Raw genomic sequence first — 16,960 nt, 5'->3', positions numbered from 1 at the left:
CTGTGGCAAAAGGCATAAACAAAGTTTAAAAAGAAAACCACACACTGAGAAAGAATTTAGCAAGATATGACTGGCAACAAATTGGTATACAGAAAATATAAAGCACTCCTACTGATTAATTTAAAAGAAGGCACACACATACTCAGAAGAAACAAACAGGCAAAGAAAATGCAGACTATTTACAAAAAAGTCATGCAAATATCAATGAACATAACTTTATTCATAATAATGAAGACGCAAATTAAAACAAAATGCCATTTAATTTTTGTCATGTTACCAAAAAGTCAAATGTTTGAAAATACCAAATGTTGGCAAGTGTGTGGGAAATTAATACACTCGTGAACTACTGGTAGGATTATAAATCAGCACAGATAATTTAGTCTCTAATAAAATTTTTTAACCTGTGAGTTACACACCATTTAACCCAAGAGTTCAACTTTTCAGTATCTATGCTGAAGACACACACAATGAGTAGTAAGGAACTTGGCTTCATTTAAAGAGAGGTCTGGCTTCTATCCCCCAGTCTGGGAGGTAACCTCTAAACTCTTGAAATTTCCCAAGTGATAGGCATGTCTTTGTTACTTGATGGTTCCCACAGAAAACACCTGATGGTTTATGCTAATTAGGTGACTCATAGTGGACCCCTCAGGTCATGTGATATCAGCCAGAGGGATGAAGACTGAGTTCAACCATGTGGGCGATTAATCAATCAACCATGCCAATGTAATGAAGCCCTAATAAAACTATGAAAATAGAAGCTTAGGTCAGTTTCCTGGGTTGACAATACTCCATGGATATTCTCACACATCCATGCCAGAAGAGCAACACATACAGAAGACAATGAGAGCCTAACGTTTGGAATCTTCCTAGATTCCACCATATGCATCTCTTGCTTTGGTTGTTTGTAACTTGATTCCTCTCCTTGTAATAAACAACATCCATGGGTATAATAGCTTTCACTGAGTATTTCTAGTGAATTATTTAACCAAAGGTGGATTTGGGAAACCCCTAAACTTGCAGTTGGTGGTTTTATGCAGTTAGTTCCCTCTAACTTTATAATTGGACCAACTCCTTACAGTTGGGATCAAAAGTCTTGGGCAGACTTTGCAGTTCTGGAGGACTATGCCCTCAATCTCATGGTTTGGCTAACTCAGTAGTACACACACACACACTCATAAGAAAGCAATGACATGATGCTCACCATAGCACTGTTTGCAAAAAGCAAAGAATCATTACTATGGAACTAGTTAAATAAATCATGGTATAATTATAGAGTGGAATCATTCTGTATGCAGCACTTAAAAAAGGATAGAGATATGATATATAGATGTGTGTGTAATTTATCCTTACAATTTGAATTCTGACCTTAAAAACATAGTAATGTGCTATTTAGGTTATCAAAAATAGTCATTTTATGAAAAAGAAAATTGTTACTGTCCACAGTTAAAAAAAAATCAAACTTCACAAAATATTATAAAATGAAAAGAAAAATATTCTCCTTTTACTCAAATCCACAGGGAAAAAACACTATCAGTAGTTTCTTATGTATCCTTCCAGAAATGCTCTATGCATATCTGTGCAAGTACAACACATACTTTCTAATTTTTGGCACTAAGCATTGCTTATTTATTTGATAAATAAAAGTTTAAAAAAGAGTTTGATGGAACTGAATTGAGAGCTCTGGTATCAACCCCCACTTCATGGCCAACTGATTTTCAATAAGGGGGAAAAGACTACTCAATTGGGAAGAATAATGTTTTCAACAAATGGTGCTAGGAAAACTGGATGTCTGTGCAAAAGAATGATGGTGGTCTCCTACTAACGCCATATAAAAAAATCAATTCAAAATGGATCAAAGACCTAAAGATAAGAGCCACAACTATAAAACTCCTAGAAGGACACATAGAGAAGCATCTTTAGGACCTTGTGTTAGGCGATGGTTTCTTGAGACTTTACATCCCAAGTACAAACAACAACAGAAAAGTAGATAAATGGGATCTCATCAAAATCAGAATCTTTTGTTCCTCAAAGAACTTTATCATGAAAGTAAAAAGACAATCTACACAATGGGGGAAATATTTCAGCTATTTCTCAGATAATAACTACAATATATAAATAAATCCTTCAACTCAGCAAAAGACAACCCAATTAAAAACTGAGCAAAAGACATGGATAGACATTTCTCTAGAACTAGATGCACAAATGGCCAAAAAAGCACATGAAAGATGCGCAACATCATTAGCCATTAGGGAAACGCAAGTCAAAACCACAATGAGATACCATTTAACACCCACTAGGAATGGCTACTACTTTTAAAAAATGGAAAATTACAAGTGTTGAAGAAGATGGGGAAAAACAGGAACAACATTCAATGTAAAATGGTGTAGCTGCTGTGGGAGACCGTTTAGTGGTTCCTCCGTAAGTTTAGAATTACCATATGATCTGTCAATCCCATTTCCAAGTGTATATATCCCAAAGAATTGAAAGCAGGAACTAGAACAGATATTTTCACATCAATGTTCCTAGCAGCATTATTCACAATTGCTAAAAGACAAAAGCAACTAAAGTTTCATCAATCAATGAATGGATAAATGAATGTCATACATATATATATACAATGGAATATTATTCAGCCATAAGAAGGAATGAAATTCTGACATATGCAACAACATGGATGAACCTTGAAAACACGTTAAGTGAAATATGTGAGACACAAATGGACAAATATTGTACGATCTCACTGATATGATATAATTAGAATGAGGACAGTCATACAGTCAGAATATAAATACAGGTTACCAGGCTATGGGCTGGGGTAGGGAATAGGGAGTTAAGGCTTGAAACATAAAAAAGTTTCTATTTGGGATGATGGAAAAGTTTTGGTAATGGATGATGAGGATGCTAGTACAACATTGTGAATGTAATTAAAAAGAATGGATTATACATTCAAATGTTGTTAAAAGGGGATATTTTAGTTTGTATATATATATTACTGGAATTAAAAAAAAATCCATGGAACTGCAAAATGCAAACAGTGAATCCTAAATTAAACCCCATGGACTATAGTTAATAATACAATTATAAAAATGTGCTCTCATCAACTGCAACAAATGTACCACACCAATGCAAGTTGTATGGGAACACTGTATTTTATGCATGATTGTTCTCTAAACACACAACTCCAATAATTAAAAAAAAAATTTTTGTATTCCTCCAAACAAGTACATACATAGCCATTTAATGATCTGTATCTCTTACTAATAAGTAGCCTTTCTTATATGAATTACATCGGACAAACTAAGTTTCACGTGTTCAGAAACCAAATAAAATAATATTCTCTCACCTCCTGCTGATCTTCTTGACTACAACCCAATAAGACATAAACAAGAATATGTGGAAGAAGATAAATGGTCACCTTGAAATCATGCTTCATCATAATACTACAGCAGGTAAAGATTTTACTGGCAAGTTCATGCCGTACCTGTAAATTCAAATGGTTAGGGAGAATAAGTAGTTTTAAATATTTTATTCTATTGGTTAAATGCCAAAAAACAATATGTGAGATAATTAATCATGATAGCTTGGGTTTTCTCTTATGGAGAGAGGTAAATATACTCAAGCAAGGAGGATTTCAGTAACCACTTCTCTGGTAACTCTAAATTGCTGCAAAAGCCCAACCTGCTCAAACTCCTATATGCAATCCGTATCTCTGCAAAGCTACCTCAGCATAAACAGTCTCAACCTCTTACAGTTGTTTTTTAATGCAGGATGTTTTGTAATAGATTAACCTTCCTAATTACAGTATACTTTACTTAGCTAACATTAAATTTGAGCACACAGATGACTGAAGTAACCAAAAAGTATGTCTGGGCCAGGATGTTAAGCATGAGATTCAAATTTATAACAAATAAACACTGGTGATTGATTATAGGAAAAAATAAAAAGAGAAAATTAAATTACTTTGGATTTGAGTCAAATTTTATCGGTATGATGTAAATTTCGATTTACCTACATTACTATTCTATTATAAATTTTTAAAGTTTCTTTTCTCAAATATGAATCTTTGTTTATTAAAAAAAAAACACATAAAAAGATTGTAGAGCTGAAAACAATTTTCCAGTATTCTACATTTTACATATAATATATTCAGCATATTCATAAAATGTCTCAGAGAAGACTTCTTGCAATTATCAGATACAAATTATCAGAATATTTTTTAAATTTACAGAAATGTGAATTAAAAACAAAAGCTGTGAATTTCAAAAATGCATTAAATATTCTCTTTGAATACAGAATACCTTTTCATCAGACATGCAAAAATTTCACATTAGGGACACATCAGAAATATAACTCTGTTGTTTCCAAGAAATTTCATTTAAAAAAAAAATTATTTTTCTTTTGGAGAAAGTTCATATAAAATGTATCTTATTTTAGAAGTAGCTACTAAAGGACAATATATCTTTCTAATATACTAGAATCTTAAGTAGAAAAACTCTGATATAACTTTTATATCCTTTTAATCAATACTATTTTACAATGTAAAATGAATAGACATTTTATTTTATTTGTGGAAACAATTACCTTCTCACTGAGATACTATTACTAGTAACAACAGAGAAATTGTTATTCTGTTAGTAATGTTTTTCTACAAAAATTTCTATGAATATCATTACAAATATTTCAATGCCTTTTGGTGTGTGCGATGCATTCAGATAGATGCTTCTGGTTTTCTTTAGAGTTTATGTTCAGTTATCAAATTCTGGATAAATTTTTCTTACCTTTGTTATAAGATAACCTGCCCAGGATGCTGACCATTCTGCAAAGTTATTACCTAATTTACTTAAGTAAATTGGCTTCTTAACTTCAGACCAATCTGTTGACTTCTGAGAACTCTTATATCTGTAATTTTGAAAATTTATTTATTAAAAAGTATATAAATACATATCCATGTATTTAGAATTTTAGTTTAGAAAGTAAAAGAAATTATATCAACTCCTTCACTGACTACTCGACTACTGCCTTGCCTTAACTGTAGTATGGTCAAACACATCACTTTTCCTGTATCCTTAAGATAGGGTGAAAGGTCATTCTTGCACACCCAAAGTATTTCAAAAGATTTGCTATTGAGTCTGCCTCTTCTTCATCAATGCTCCTCTCAGATCATTCTAACTCCATTCTTACATAAGAAAGATCTGTTACTTTGATGCTCAAGCCACCTAGTTACACCATTCTCTATACCTTCTCTAAAGGCATCTACTAAACCCATTGATAAACAATCTCACTGATATCTGAAGTACATGCCTCAGTGTCTTCCTTTCTTCCCCAAGTCTTATTATCCTGAATGACTTCAATGTCTGCCTGGACCACCTAATCAACTTCAAAACTTCTCAGTGACTTTCACTTCTATACCAGTATCAGAGCTTCCTTGACAATACAAAGAAAATTCTTCTCTTCCAAATCAACTGGACATGTCCCTCTATGGCCACAGTTTCCTAAATTCCCAGTTCAACAGATCTATTCTATTTCACTGAGATCTCTGTCCCCTTATCCTGCTGTACTCCCTGATTTATGATACCCTCCTCACTTAACCTTGTTCTTTAAAGAGCTCTGTCTCTAGGATCCTTCACACTTCAAGCATTCTTGTGGCAATATCCTCTACCTACTCCACTGCCCCATTGTCCTGAATAGTTGCATTTATCTGACAACCACCCAACCAGGATAAATTTAAACGTCTGCCTTCACTAAAATGATATGCAGGCCACTGAACATTGATAGAGGAAAATCACTAGAAGTCTTATGAGATTAGTTCTACTATAAATTCTTGGTCTTCAACATCAATGGATTCTCTAGGTTGCCCAAAAATCTTAAGTCTTTTAATGCTTTAAAGTTTTAAATTTTAAAAAGAACTTAGCTAGAAAACTACTGATATTGGGGTACAAGCTAACTTCTGCCTAGTTACATCCTAATGTTTTCTTCTAAAATTATTTCTATGGCAACTTCAAACTATAGTTGATTATTTAGTTCTAAAAGTTAAATCTTCCCAACACTGCCATTCTTTAATCCAGGTTTAGTGATTTTACATAAATAGTTTAATTGAAAAAAATATTTAAAAGAGAGTATAGGATTATAATTTCAAGGCAGCTAAGACATGGAAATGCTTTTAGGGAATTCTTTATTCCCTCAAGGCCTTCTGGAGCAAATAGCAAGCACTACAAACGGTATTTCCTGATCTATTGGCTAACCTGGTATCTTGGTGTTTCATACACAAGTTTTTATACAAAAGGGGGTCAACTTCATGAACCTCCATCAACCTCTCATTTTTATAAGCCAGCAATTTCAATGAGTAGACCTCAGCTAGGTAGATGTCCTAACTTCTACCTTAAGTGTGGTTTATAGGTCTAATTTCTGAGACTGCCTCAAATTACCATCTTTGGAGCCAGATCCCTGGACTCAGGATAGATAAAGCAACCTCTGGTTCAGATAAAAAAGAAGATTGTATGTATTCTCATTGCTTTGCAAAGATAGTTCTTATATATAATCGCTTAAATATTGCTTCTTATGAAAGAATAACAAGTAGGCAGTAGCCAGTTCCTTTCTACATCACCAAAAGCAAGAAATTTATTCAACAAGTTGGGATAGAATAAGGATTTTTTTTTATTGAGTGTTCTTTAAATGTCAGGTACTCTACTAGGTACATTTTAATATCAACTCCTTAATTCCTAACAATGGTCACAAAAGGTGAGTAAAATTATCATTTTCAGGATAGAAAAAATGAGACTTGGAATTTTTAAGTAACTTGCACAAGACTTCAGAGTGAGCAAATACAGAATTAAATTTCAAGCCTCAGTCCTTCTGACTCCAAAGGCCATAAACTGCCACTAGATCATAGAATCTCTCAAGCATTGATGTTTCCCATAAAACAGAGAACAAAGAAATAGGTATGTGTGGAGCCTCAAAAAAGAAACAAACAAATTTTAACTGCAGAATTTTATTTTATATTAATGAAGTATATCTTTAAATAATACTAGTCATAAGAAATAAAATGATTTTAAAAGATTTGGAAATATAAAAAGGTATGAAGCAAAAAATCTGCATATCTAAACACTTTTATAAAAAATTTTCCAAGTTTTAGGTACTTAATTAAGACTCAAGGAAGTTACATAATTTCCCTAAGGACACATACTTAATAAGCATATGACCAGAGTACCTAATATTACAGTTTCTAACTAAAAATAATGTATCATTTTGTAGATTTTAATCAGCCCTAACAAAGTTACTTAAATTGAAAGAACTTGAGAAAATACATTTTTTTGAAAGTAGAGGGAGAAAATATATTTATGAACACAAATTGGGAAGGGATCAAAAGCTCTCTAATTGGGGTTACTAAAGGCTTTGGGACTAGATTTAAACTCTTAAATTTCTAAATTGTATCTGTCATAAGCTTCAATTCATATTCAACTTAAAGTAGATTCTTTCAAAGTACAATTGACAGCTGAATATATGAAAAACATTAATTTTTAATTTCAATTAATTTGTCTAAATACTTAAAGTTATAAAAGTTAACCCAGTGACTAGACCACACTTATCATTTTGATAAGATTTTACACCAAAATCCTGGTGGAAAATACATACAGAATATAATAAACATTTTAATGTTAATAGTACTATTTTTATGAAATAAAGTAAAATGAAATAAAATAAATACCTGGTATTTAGATGAGGTTCCAGTATTTCCCGAACATGTTCGGGAAATCTCCTCCATAACTGGTGACCTGGGCCATCAGTCTGCATCTCTCTACAGTCATAAATAGCAAGTAACTCCTACAAATACACATTTACGTTTGTAAGTCAACAGCAAAAGATATTCATCAATGTTCTATATATTATGGTTATAAAACCACTTAGAAAAAAACACAGAATTATAAAACTCTGTAGCTCCAAAAAAGCTTATGACATTTATTTCAATGCCTTGAATCACTTAGGTGATAAACTCAAGGTCAAAAAGTATTAACACTATTTGAACAAGAAGCCAGTTTTTGTTCTATACATAAAATGATAACATGTATTGTGAGAGCTATCTGGAGGAAAAAATTGGAATTTCCTATATGTGGAGAAGCATAATCCTTAGAATTTGATCATTTCAGAATTTTAATGAGAGGAACTTCAAATCCAAAACAGATCACAAATTCAAGATTTCATAAATTATAAACAACCAAACATATAATTCTGAAAATAAAATGTAAATGTTAAAGACCAGTTCAAGCCTTGAGATTAAATTATATTTCTTTCCTTTCAAAATATAACAGGGATTTTATACATGAAGAAAGAAAATCTTTGTCACTAATGTCAACCTGCAAAACAAGTACAATATGTTAGGGCATTGTATCTTTCACCACCTATTATTACTCTTTCTTTCCATTTCCACTGAAAATGACCATATACAACAAAAATTTCCTAATATTGTAAAATATTAGCAGTCAAGCAAAATACAAATTCTCTACTTTTACACTATGCTTTTAATAAAAGTAAGCAAACATATGAGAAGTTAAAATAAAAACGTAAAACCGATTTTCATTTAACTTTGAAATGGTATTAAAATTTTTTTTGAAGCCAGCTTTCCCTGATACTTGACAAAGTAACTCTAGCCAGCAGAAGCTCTCTTAATCGACCTCTGATAACAGACCATCAGCGATTCTCCGTGTTGGTTTCAGGACCCTTTATACTCTTAAACGTTACTGAAGAACCTAAAAGTTTTTGTATATGTAGATTATACCTAATTATTTTTACCACATTAGAAATTAAAACTAATAAATATTTAAAATAAATATTTTGATTCAGTTAAAAATAACAATGATAAATCCATTAAATGTTAACACAAATAATGTGTTTTATGAAGAATAACAGTATTTCCAAAAAAAAAAAAAAAATTTGTGATGAGTGCAATTGTTTTACAATTTTACAAATCTCTTTAAAAACTGGTATAAATAGAGGATGGCTGAATGCTCATGTATGATTCTTTGGTTGGTTGCAATATTGTACATTATTTAGTTTCTGGGATGTATACATATAAAATAATGAAGGCTAATGTTTTATTGCTACGAAGAAAATAGGTTTAATTTCACAGGACTCCCTGCGCTCCCTAGAAAGGATCTTAGGATCCTCTAAGGGTTGCTGGACCGCACTTTGAGAACTGCGAAATTAACCAATGCTTTCCAGGCCCCCTGGAAAACATAAGTGATACTGATGGCATGCTAAATGCTTACAAATAGTAGGCAATTTTTCAGTGTACACCAACGCTTTTACTCTCACCAACTAAGTTTTATGCCTATCAAAAAACAAACTGTGCTTGTTCTTTTTTTTTTTTTTTAATCACCCCAATCTACTTTTTTTTTTTAATCTTCATTTTATTGAGATATATTCACATACCACGCAGTCATACAAAACAAATCTTACTTTTGATTGTTTACAGTACCATTACATAGTGGTACATTCATCTCCCAAATCAATCCCTGACACCTTCATTAGCACACACACAAAAATAACACGAATAATAATTAGAGTGAAAAAGAGCAATTGAAGTAAAAAAGAACACTGGGTACCTTTGTCTGTTTGTTTCCTTCCCCTACTTTTCTACTCATCCATCCATAAACTAGACAAAGTGGAGTGTGGTCCTTATGGCTTTCCCAATCCCATTGTCACCCCTCATAAGCTACATTTTTATACAACTGTCTTCGAGATTCATGGGTTCTGGGTTGTAGTTTGATAGTTTCAGGTATCCACCACCAGCTACCCCAATTCTTTAGAACCTAAAAAGGGTTGTCTAAAGTGTGCATAAGAGTGCCCACCAGAGTGACCTCTCGGCTCCTTTTGGAATCTCTCTGCCACTGAAGCTTATTTCATTTCCTTTCACATCCCCCTTTTGGTCAAGAAGATGTTCTCCATCCCACGATGCCAGGTCTACATTCCTCCCCGGGAGTCATATTCCACGTTGCCAGGGAGATTCACTCCCCTGGGTGTCTGATCCCAAGTAGGGGGGAGGGCAGTGATTTCACCTTTCAAGTTGGCTTAGCTAGAGAGACAGGGCCACATCTGAGCAACAAAGAGGCATTCGGGAGGAGGCTCTTAGGCACAACCATAGGGAGGCCTAGCCTCTCCTTTGCAGCAACCGTCTTCCCAAGGGTAAAACCTATGGTAGAGGGCTCAACCCATCAAACCACCAGTCCCCTATGTCTGTGGTCATGTTAGCAACCATGGAGGTGGGGTAGGAGAATACCCCTGCATTCTCCACAGGCTCCTCAAGGGGGCACTACATCTTTTTTTTTTCCTTGTTTTACTTTTTTTTTTTTTTTTAACTTTCCCTTCTTTTTTAAATCAACTGTATGAAAAAAAAGTTAAAAAGAAAACAAACATACAATAAAAGAACATTTCAAAGAGACCATAACAAGGGAGTAAGAAAAAGACAACTAACCTAAGATAACTGCTTAACTTCCAACATGTTCCTACTTTACCCCAAGAAAGTTACCTAATATAGCAACATTTCTGTGAACTTGTTCCTACTATATCCATCAGAAATTAACAGACCATAGTCATTCCTGGGCATCCGCAGAACGTTAAATAGCTTATCTGTTCTTCTTGGATTATTGTTCGCCTTTCCTTAATTGCTCTCTACTGCTAGTTCCCCTACATTCTACATTATAAACCATTTGTTTTACATTTTTCAAAGTTCACATTAGTGGTAGCATATAATATTTCTCTTTTTGTGCCTGGCTTATTTCGCTCAGCATTATGTCTTCAAGGTTCATCCATGTTGTCATATGTTTCACGAGATCGTTCCCTCTTACTGCCGCGTAGTATTCCATCGTGTGTATATACCACATTTTATTTATCCACTCATCTGTTGAAGGACATTTGGGTTGTTTCCATCTCTTGGCAATTGTGAATGCTGCTGCTATGAACATTGGCGTGCAGATATCTGTTCGTGTCACTGCTTTCCGATCTTCCGGGTATATACCGAGAAGTGCAATCGCTGGATCGAATGGTAACTCTATATCTAGTTTTCTAAGGAACTGCCAGACTGACTTCCAGAGTGGCTGAACCATTATACAGCCCCACCAACAATGAATAAGAGTTCCAATTTCTCCACATCCCCTCCAGCATTTGTAGTTTCCTGTTTGTTTAATGGCAGCCATTCTAACCGGTGTTAGATGGTATCTCATTGTGGTCTTAATTTGCATCTCTCTAATAGCTAGTGAAGCTGAACATTTTTTCATGTGTTTCTTGGCCATTTGTATTTCCTCTTCAGAGAACTGTCTTTTCATATCTTTTGCCCATTTTATAATTGGGCCGACAGTACTATTGTCATTGAGTTGTAGGATTTCTTTATATATGCAAGATATCAGTCTTTTGTCAGATTCATGGTTTCCAAAAATTTTTTCCCATTGAGTTGGCTGCCTCTTTACCTTTTTGAGAAATTCCTTTGAGGTGCAGAAACTTCTAAGCTTGAGGAGTTCCCATTTATCTATTTTCTCTTTTGTTGCTTGTGCTTTGGGTGTAAGGTCTAGGAAGTGGCTGCCTAATACAAGGTCTTGAAGATGTTTTCCTACATTATCTTCTAGGAGTTTTATGGTACTTTCTTTTATATTGAGATCTTTGGTCCATTTTGAGTTAATTTTTGTGTAGGGGGTGAGGTAGGGGTCCTCTTTCATTCTTTTGGATATGGATATCCAACTCTCCCAGCCCCATTTGTTGAAAAGACCATTATGACTCAGTTCAGTGACTTTGGGGGCCTTACCAAAGATCAGTCGGCCATAGATCTGAGGGTCTATCTCTGAATTCTCAATTCGATTCCATTGATCTATATGTCTATCTTTGTGCCAGTACCATGCTGTTTTGACAACTGTGGCTTTATAAAAAGCTTCAAAGTCAGGGAGTGTAAGTCCTCCCACTTCGTTTTTCTTTTTTAGAGTGTCTTTAGCAATTCGAGGCATCTTCCCTTTCCAAATAAATATGATAACTAGCTTTTCCAAGTCTGCAAAGTAGCTTGTTGGAATTTTGATTGGGATTGCATTGAATCTGTAGATGAGTTTGGGTAGAATTGACATCTTAATGACATTTAGCCTTCCTATCCATGAACATGGAATATTTTTCCATCTTTTAAGGTCCCCTTCTATTTCTTTTAGTAGAGTTATGTAGTTTTCTTTGTATAGGTCTTTTACATCTTTGGTTAAGTTTATTCCTAGGTACTTGATTTTTTTAGTTGCTATTGAAAATGGTATCTTTTTCTTGAGTGTCTCTTCAGTTTGTTCATTTCTAGCATATAGAAACATTACTGACTTATGTGCATTAACCTTGTATCCCGCTACTTTGCTAAATTTGTTTATTAGGTCTAGTAGCTGTATCGTCGATTTCTCAGGGTTTTCTAGATATAAGATCATATCATCTGCAAACAATGACAGTTTTACTTCTTCTTTTCCAATTTGGATGCCTTTTATTTCTTTGTCTTGCCGGATTGCCCTGGCTAGCACTTCCAGCACCATGTTGAATAACAGTGGTGACAGCGGGCATCCTTGTCTTGTTCCTGATCTTAGAGGGAAGGCTTTCAGTCTCTCACCATTGAGTACTATGCTGGCTGTGGGTTTTTCATATATGCTCTTTATCATGTTGAGGAAGTTTCCTTCAATTCCTACCTTTTGAAGTGTTTTTATCAAAAAGGGATGTTGGATTTTGTCAAATGCTTTTTCAGCATCTATTGAGATGATCAATTGATTTTTCCCTTTTGACTTGTTAATGTGTTGTAATACATTGATTGATTTTCTTATGTTGAACCATCCTTGCATGCCTGGAATGAACCCCACTTGGTCATGGTGTATGATTTTTTTAATGTGTCTTTGGATTCGATTTGCAAGTATTTTGTTGAGGATTTTTGCATCTATATTCATTAGGGAGATTGGCCGGTAGTTTTCCTTTTTGGTAGCATCTTTGCCTGGTTTTGGTATTAGATTGATGTTAGCTTCATAAAATGAGTTAGGTAGTGTTCCATTTTCTTCAATGTTTTGAAAGAGTTTGAGTAAGATTGGTGTCAGTTCTTTCTGGAAAGTTTGGTAGAATTCCCCTGTGAAGCCATCTGGCCCTGGACATTTATTTCTGGGAAGATTTTTGATGACTGATTGGATCTCTTTGCTTGTGATGGGTTGGTTGAGGTCTTCTATTTCTTCTCTGGTCAGTCTAGGTTGTTCATATGTTTCCAGGAAATTGTCCATTTCCTCTACATGATCCAGTTTGTTGCCATACAGTTGTTCATAGTATCCTCTTATAATTTTTTTAATTTCTTCAGGATCTGCAGTTATGTCACCTTTTTCATTCATTATTTTGTTTATATGGGCCTTCTCTCTTTTTGATATTGTCAGTCTAGCTAGGGGCTTGTCAATCTTGTTGATCTTCTCAAAGAACCAACTTTTGGTGATATTTATCCTCTCTATTGTTTTTTTGTTCTCTATGTCATTTATTTCTGCTTTCATCCTTGTTACTTCTTTTCTTCTACTTGGTTTAGGATTGGTTTGCTGTTCATTTTCTAGCTTCTTCAGTTGATCCATTAGTTCTTTGATTTTGGCTCCTTCTTCCTTTTTAATATATGCGTTTAGTGCTATAAATTTCCCCCTTACCACTGCTTTTGCTGCATCCCATAGGTTTTGGTATGTTGTGTTCTCATTTTCATTCGTCTCTATATATTTAGCAATTTCTCTTGCTATTTCTTCTTTAACCCACTGATTGTTTAGGAGTGTGTTGTTTAACCTCCAGGTATTTGTGAATTTTCTAAGTCTCTGATGGTTATTGACTTCTAATTGTATTCCATTGTGGTCAGAGAATGTGCTTTGAATAATTTCAATCTTTTTAAATTTATTGAGGCTTGTTATATGTCCCAGCATATGATCTATTCTGGAGAAAGTTCCATGAGCACTAGAAAAGTATGTGTATCCTGGTGATTTGGGATGTAATGTCCTGTATATGTCTGTTAAATCTAATTCATTTATCAGATTGTTTAGGTTTTCAATTTCCTTATTGGTCTTCTGTCTGGTTGATCTATCTATAGGAGAGAGTGATGTGTTGAAGTCTCCCACAATTATTGTGGAAACTTCAATTGCTTCCTTTAGTTTTGCCAGTGTTTCTCTCATGTATTTTGTGGCACCTTGATTGGGTGCATAGACATTTACGACTGTTATTTCTTCTTGCTGAATTGCCCCTTGTATTAGTATGTAGTGGCCTTCTTTGTCTCTCAAAACATCCCTGCATTTGAAGTCTATTTCATCTGAGATTAATATTGCTACACCTGCTTTCTTTTGGCTGTAGCTTGCATGAAATATTTTTTTCCATCCTTTCACTTTCAGTTTCTTTGTGTCCCTGTGTCTAAGATGAGTCTCTTATATGCAACATATTGATGGTTCATTTTTTTTGATCCATTCTGCGAATCTATATCTTTTAATTGGGGAGTTTCATCCATTTACATTCAACGTTATAACCGTGAAGGCATTTCTTGAATCGGCCATCTTATCCTTTGGTTTATGTTTGTCATATTTTTCCCCTCTGTCTATTAATATCCTTTATTGTACCCATACCGAATCTCTTTAGTACTGAACCTTTCTCCAAGTCTCTCTGTCCTTTCTTTGTTTCTCTGTCTGTAGGGCTCCCTTTAATATCTCCAGTAGGGCAGGTCTCTTGTTAGCAAATTCTCTCAGCATTTGTTTGTCTTTGAAAAATTTAAGCTCTCCCTCAAATTTGAAGGAGAGCTTTGCTGGATAAAGTATTCTTGGTTGGAAATTTTTCTCACTCAGAATTTTAAATATATCGTGCCACTGCCTTCTTGCCTCCATGGTGGCTGCTGAGTAGTCACTGCTTAGTCTTATGCTGTTTCCTTTGTATGTGGTGAATTGCTTTTCTCTTGCTGCTTTCAGAACTTGCTCCTTCTCTTCTGTGTTTGACAGTGTGAGCAGTATATGTCTCGGAGTGGGTTTATTTGGATTTATTCTATTTGGGGTTCGCTGAGCATTTATGATTTGTGTATTTATGTTGTTTAGAAGATTTGGGAAGTTTTCCCCAACAATTTCTTTGAATACTCTTCCTAGACCTTTACCCTTTTCTTCCCCTTCTGGGACACCAATGAGTCTTATAGTTGGACGTTTCATATTATCTATCATATCCCTGAGGTCCATTTCGATTTTTTCAATTTTTTCCCCATTCTTTCTTTTATGCTTTCATTTTCCATTCTGTCATCTTCCAGGTCACTGATTCGTTGTTCAACTTCCTCTAGTCTTGTACTATGAGTGTCCAGAATCTTTTTAATTTGGTCAACAGTTTCTTTAATTTCCATAAGATCATCCATTTTTTTATTTAGTCTTGCAATGTCTTCTTTATGCTCTTCTAGGGTCTTCTTGATTTCCTTTGTCTCCCGTACTATGGTCTCATTGTTCATCTTTAGTTCTTTGAGTAGCTGGTCTAGGTGCTGTGTCTCTTCTGATCTTTTGATTTGGGTGCTTGGGCTTGGGTTATCCATATCGTCTGGTTTTTTCATATGCTTTATAATTTTCTGTTGTTTTTGGCCTCGTGGCATTTGCTGAACTTGATAGGGTTCTTTTAGGATTTGTAGACCAATTGAAGTCCTTATCTCTAATTTATGAGATCTACAGCTTCGTGGAGTACACTTTCTCTAACTAACCAGCAGGTGGCGTCCACGAGCCACCTGTTCTCCACAAGCCAGTTCTCCCCTGCTTAGCCTTTTTGGTGAGTGGGGGAGTGAGTCTTGTGGGGTCCAATTGGTGTACCAAGCTTGCGTGTGTAGTTGGTGTTGCCTGCCCTGTATATGGGGCGTGTTTCTGGGCAGTCAGGGAGGGGGGGGTGGCTCTAACAATCAAATCTCCCTGGTGATCCTAGAGTTTTAAGGCTGCTGCAATAGTCTAATCCTTCAGTTCAGTCCTGCCACAGTTTGTCTCTGCCACTGACCCACAAGTCCTTGGTACTGGCGTATGGCTCCTGAGACTTGCAAGTGGGCCCCTCTTCCAGGCCGTGCACCCCCTGGTCCTCTGTTGAGGGATGACTGTGCTATGTCACAGGTGAGTGCCGTCCCCCCAGAGCGGTTCTGGGCTGCTGGGCTGTGTAGGGAGGCTCCCAGTCTGCTGAAATGATGGCTGATTGGGGCTTTGTTAATTCACACTGCTCTACCTTCCCAACTCTGGGACAATCAGCTGAGGTTGCAGGGAAGGCTAATGACCACGCCCAGTTTTGTGGTGTGTGCCTGTTATCTGAAGCACTTCCGTCACACTGGGTTGTCTGGGGCAGTTCTGGGCTATGTAGCTGGCGATGGGCAGGAGTGTTTCCTGTCCACCAGGATGATGGCTGTGAGCGGACACCCCCCTTTTCTTGGGAAGTTGTGGTGTTTAGTGAATTTTCTCAGCCAGTGGATTATTGCGTTTTGTCTCAGAGCTCTCCTAGTTCTGCTCTTGACTTAACCTGCCCAAATTGCAAGTCTTTGAAGCTTTCTCTGTGCTTGTTCTTAAACCAATTTATGCCAGGTGGACTTGTTAGTGTAAATATGTAGCTTCATGACGTGTTACAAAAGCCCAAAAGAACAAAAATTAACAGACTAATTTATACGAAAATATGTTGAACGCACAGGAAAGATTCAGCATAGACAAACTGCTTAAAATATTTTGCTGCCAGGAGTTCTGACCTTCAATAGGATGTACAAACCCGGAAAGAGTATCACTCGCTTCCTACCAACAAGAAAAAACTAGATAATCTACAAAATCATAACTTTTCTTGAACCCAGAAATTAGAGGTACCAGGGCAACCAATTAAGACTGAAATCTAGAGAGGTACTGTCAGACCACTTTTCACAGAAGGTATTAAGAAAGAGAGGGCCATAATACAAGAGTGCTAGTAAAACACCAATTAACAAGCAATAAGAGCC

At 35.4% G+C, this 16,960-nt stretch overlaps 1 protein-coding gene across 4 annotated transcripts in view; it reads right to left on the bottom strand.

Moving 5' to 3' along the window:
* The window catches only part of ATR (ATR serine/threonine kinase), a 133,905-nt gene that overhangs the window by 49,265 nt on the left and 67,680 nt on the right, over positions 1 to 16,960 (bottom strand). For all 4 annotated transcript variants that reach the window (XM_037843431.1, XM_037843422.1, XM_037843438.1 and 1 more), the window contains 3 exons: positions 7,706 to 7,821; positions 4,779 to 4,899; positions 3,344 to 3,481 (listed from right to left, as the gene is read on the bottom strand). In XM_037843431.1, coding sequence (XP_037699359.1) covers positions 3,344 to 3,481; positions 4,779 to 4,899; positions 7,706 to 7,821 — 375 coding nt within the window. The remainder of the gene's footprint in view (positions 1 to 3,343; positions 3,482 to 4,778; positions 4,900 to 7,705; positions 7,822 to 16,960) is intronic.

Source organism: Choloepus didactylus, chromosome 1 (assembly GCF_015220235.1).
Source record: "Choloepus didactylus isolate mChoDid1 chromosome 1, mChoDid1.pri, whole genome shotgun sequence".
NCBI lineage: Eukaryota > Metazoa > Chordata > Mammalia > Pilosa > Megalonychidae > Choloepus > Choloepus didactylus.
This window is presented reverse-complemented; position numbering and strand designations above follow the sequence as displayed.